Source organism: Lynx canadensis, chromosome B1 (genome assembly GCF_007474595.2).
Source record: "Lynx canadensis isolate LIC74 chromosome B1, mLynCan4.pri.v2, whole genome shotgun sequence".
Classification (NCBI taxonomy): Eukaryota; Metazoa; Chordata; class Mammalia; order Carnivora; family Felidae; genus Lynx; species Lynx canadensis.
Genome location: NC_044306.2, coordinates 40,525,234 through 40,529,817, shown reverse-complemented (window position 1 = coordinate 40,529,817; position 4,584 = coordinate 40,525,234). Strand labels below are relative to the sequence as shown.

Sequence of the window (4,584 nt, the reverse complement as noted above, 5' to 3'; positions counted from 1 at the left end):
CAAAACCACTTACAATATGCACCTGTATGTACAAAATATGGCCTCTTCAACTTCAAACAAACAAAAATTTCACTTATTTGCTCTAGTTTTCCTCCAAGGTAACTTTTTAAGTTCAAATGGTCAAACATATAAGTAAAAACACTCCTTGAAGACCTTAGCTTTGAAATTATATAATCTATATAGTAAATTAATATAATTTAATAATATAAGTTAATGTAATATAAATTAGATTAATTTATATAATTAAAAGTTATATAAATATAAAATGTGAAAAGTTATCAAGTGTTTAAGTAAAGCTATTGAAAACAATGCATGCAAATGCATTGTAACTTGCAAAGGACTATATTCACATAAAATATTACCTTTTGAATCTTATTTCTGTTTTTTTTTAATGTTTATTTTTGATAGAGAGAAAGACAGAGCATCAATGGGAGAGGGGGAGAGAGAAAGAGAGACACAGACTTTTGAAGCAGGTTCCAGGCTCTGAGCTGTCAGCACAGAGCCCGATATAGGGCTCAGAATCACGAACTGCGAGATCATTACCTGAGCCAAAGTCTGACGCTTAACTGACTGATCCACCCAGGCGCCCGAATCTTATTTATTTATTAACCAAATTATTTTGTAGTGAAGTGATATTTCCCTGACAAGAAATGAAAGAAAATAAATGAGGGATTTTAATATAATTTTTTTTCCTTAATTTACTGTGATAGTTTTTTGCCAGTAAGATATAAGAATTAACTGCAGAAACCTTCACTTTTGTCCCCCAAGCTACTGTCGGGTACCAGAATTTCACTGGAAATGAAATAAAGATTTATTTGAACTAATTGAGTCACTAGATCAAATTAAACTTTTCTGTTGTGGAATCACATTTCTTTCCTGCAGAAATAGACAAAAAGCCAAAGCTGGTTTTCATTCACCACAAGGCAGCACATCGCAGTGCTCTGACTCAGTCTATCTCAGTTGCTACAAGATTTGATTTTCAGGGATATATGTATGGAAAGTTTTTTATTTTAAGTTTATTTCTTTTGAGAGAGCATGAAATGGGGAGGGGCAGAGAGGGGCAGAGAGAATCCCAGGCAAGCTCTGCAGCGTCAGCACAGAGCCCAAGGCGGGACTCAATCCAGCTAATTGCGAGATCACAACCTTAGCCGAAACCAAGAGTCAGAGACTTAACCAACTGAGCCACCCAGGCACCCTTGTATGGGAAAGATTTTTTAAATTAATGTCTGAGATTTCTGTTTGAATACAATAAGGAGTTATCTTTATTTTGAAGTATTTAGTTTTTTAGATTTTTTGGCATACTCTTAACCGTGTGTGTTGTTGGTTGCTGGTCACTTGATTTCGACATATTAGTCCAGGACCACAGTCACAGCGCTGGAAGATTTCTGGAGCCTGAGCGGTATCTTTATGCCCTCTCCTAGAGCAGACCTGTCCCTCCAATAGAACTGGCTTACAAATTTTAGTCCAGAAATGACGAGCACAGCAGAGTCCAGCTCCACAGTCCAAAGTTCTAAGGCATCTTTCTCCCTCTTGTCCTGTAACAAGATTTGTAAGGGCTGCAGCAAAAGTGGGGAAAGTGGCACGTGAGGGGGTTGTCGCTGGGGTAAAGGTGTGGGATATAGAACTGAAGGCCACAAAGGAAGAATAAAAAGAGCATGCAGGTCTCCCAGAGCTAGATCTACTAAAAGTGTATGAAATGGAAATTTCAGCCCTACCTAATAGAATTTGTTTTATAAAGTTAAAACATTTTCAAAGGAAGATGGGATTTCCAGTCTTGAGGAATGAAATAAGCATCCCTTATCAGTGTTTTTTTTTTTTTTTTTTAAATGGGATTTATCCTGGCATAAAGACCATTACTTATAAAAGGGCCTGTTAACCTGAAGACACAAGAATGGCCAACTCACTGCTTTCAAACATTCTACTTAATTTCTGTCACAGATTGGAATTTGAGACTACAATTTTGTAAAAAGCTTCATTTTAGTGGTTTGTATTTTGTTTGAGAATAAAAAGTTAATGCATTTACTTTCATTTCTCTTTTTTCTCTTCATTTTTTATCCTGAGGATCTAGAAAGGGAAACTGCCATTTGTTAAATTACAGACTATAAAAAGATACGTGTGTAAAATTCAATTAAAAATCTTCTTGCTAACCAGTTCATTATTATGGCTATTCCCCTGTCCTCTTGCTGACTGCCTTATGTTACTCCCTGCATGATCTCCATAGCTGCTTACAGAAAGAGATGAGAAACAAGACATACTCCCTATGTATTTCTGGAGTGGAGAGGAATCAAGTCAGTTTCAGCCTATCCTTAAAGGGCTAGGGGGAGTAAATGTTTTTCTTTAATGTTTATTTAGTTTTGAGAGAGAGAGAGAGAGAGAGAGAGAGAGAGAGAGAGAGAACAAGCGGGGGAGGGGCAGAGAGAGAGGGAGACAGAATCCAAAGCAGGCTCCAGGCTCTGAGCTGTCAGCACAGAGCCAGATGCGGGGCTCAAACTCACAAACTGCGAGATCATGACTTGAACCGAAGTTGTGGATGCTTAATCAACTGAGCCACCCAGGCGCCCTGGAAATATTTTTCTTTTAAAAAAAAAAAAAAAGAGTGCTCAGAATGCTTCTCTTACCCTTCCCGCCTTGTGGTTTCTTAATATTTGGCTTTCTTTTGGGTTTGTTTTCCTGAATTGGATGCTCAGTTGTTCCTTTTGTTTCTATATCATCTTGGTCATCCATCTGTCTTTCCAATATTGGGGTTGCATCTTCCATTGTAGTACAAACATCTGAGCAACAACCAGATGTAGTTCGAGTTATTAACTTCAAGGACTAGAGCCACAGACATGCTAATTATCATACTGTTACATAGTTTGGCAGTACCTCTGCCTTCAGTTTATATATAACTTTCAAGACATATGCACTAAATATTTACATGTGCATATGGTAAAGAAAGTGGTTAATAAGTGGAATCCAAGTGAAAATGAAAGAATTTGTAAGGTTCCAACTTGAACCTTTCCTTGAAAATCATTATCTCTAGGTTGTTGGCAAAAATTGTTGCCAGGAAATAAACTATTTTGTTGCATTAAGAAAAGGCAGCTGCATAAATTACTTCAAGTATAAATCCAGGAAATCTTTAGAGAGTGCCTATCTTGGAATATTCTAGTGCATGAGATTCAGATGCTGTCTTCAGTGTATAGCCACTGTTCACTGGGGCAGAGCAGTCCCACAGGGGTTTATGACAGCTTACCATTCATGCACAGTGTTCCAGGGCAGCACATGGCATTACGTTGGCACCTCCTTCGTAACCCGCGACATGTAGCACAGAATGGCCTCTCATCTTGAGGCTTGAGGCAGAATTTTCTGGAACTGCAGTCCTTGTCAGACAAGCACTGTGAACCCTGTAGGGAAAAACTTGTCACAGGCCGGGCAATCCAACAAGATGTAGGATGACTTTTAATTCAAAGTGGGAGATGGAGGAAGCCAAATCACAGTGGCACTTTGAATGCAGGGACAAACCTTAGGTGGCACCTTAATTTTTCAATATAATTGGTTTTCTCCCACAAAGGAGAGACCAAGTTTCCAATGAAGAAACCTATGTGTTGCATAGGTTACTCGTGTTCGAAAAATTGTCCTAAAAAGTTGTCCTACTTTTCAAACTCAGGATTTAATTTTCTTATGCTCTTTCTGTAAGTGGAAGAAAATGTCTTCCCATGTGTGTCTTATAGATGGTTATGAGATTTTTGATTTATATCTGTTACCTCTAGAAGCTGTGCTACAGTTTAATTAAATATAATGTGGGTATTTGTGCCATTCCTATTTGATTTCTTTTCTCAAGTGAGTCCCATCAATCACTGCACCCATTTGTCAGCTAGCACCTCGGTGAGTCTTACCCAAGTGAACTGCCCCCTGCTCCCTAGTTGAACTTTACCTTCCGAGCCCCGTGCACATCGGCAGAGCTCTTGATGTTGTTGAAGTCCAAAACCAGAGCACTCAGGGGGGCACAGAACCAGCTGAGCCCCAGCAAGACCACCACCGCCATCCTTCAGTCACCTTGACCTTCTCAGCTCTCTCCGCGTTCTCCAGACTGGGCGGCAATAAACCTACAATAGAGCTTTTGCCAAAATGGAAACCCTGCAAGTCGTCCGTAACTGCTTTTCCTGAAGGAAAAACAAATCTTTGTCTAAGAAAGGTGTGTGAAATAGGATGAGTGAGGTCTAACCAGCAGATTCCTTCTGAAACGATTTATACCAGATGTGCCCCCCTCATCTCTCTCCACCTCCCTCCCTCCTCCTTCATTTCCTTCCTCCTTACCCCACACAGGCTTCAACAAATCCCTTCAGATCTGTTTGATCAATAGTTCAAAACAAGGACTCAATAGAGGGAGAGGAGAGGCAGGGCCACAGCGGCTTCTCCTCCAGGGGTTGAATCCCTCTTAATTATTGCATATCAAAGTTAGTTCAAAGGGTTAGCAGGAGAGCAGGATGTCTGTATCAAAGGCAAACTCTGATAATCACCTGCATTTCCTACCTTCAATAATCCTTTGGGGGTGGAGGGAGTCTGTTCTAAGATCTGTTTTCACGGCTAATTGTGCTCAAAGAA

General features: G+C 39.7%; 1 protein-coding gene across 1 annotated transcript; it reads right to left on the bottom strand.

Annotated features, from left to right (window-relative positions):
* Nucleotides 1-1,284: 1,284 nt before the first annotated feature.
* Nucleotides 1,285-4,024, bottom strand: DKK4 (dickkopf WNT signaling pathway inhibitor 4). The gene is made up of 4 exons (XM_030312546.1): nt 3,914-4,024; nt 3,233-3,383; nt 2,619-2,771; nt 1,285-1,535 (listed from the first exon to the last, which is right to left on the bottom strand). Exons 1-4 carry the CDS (start codon nt 4,022-4,024, stop codon nt 1,285-1,287), a joined length of 666 nt encoding a protein of 221 aa, XP_030168406.1.
* Nucleotides 4,025-4,584: the final 560 nt, after the last annotated feature.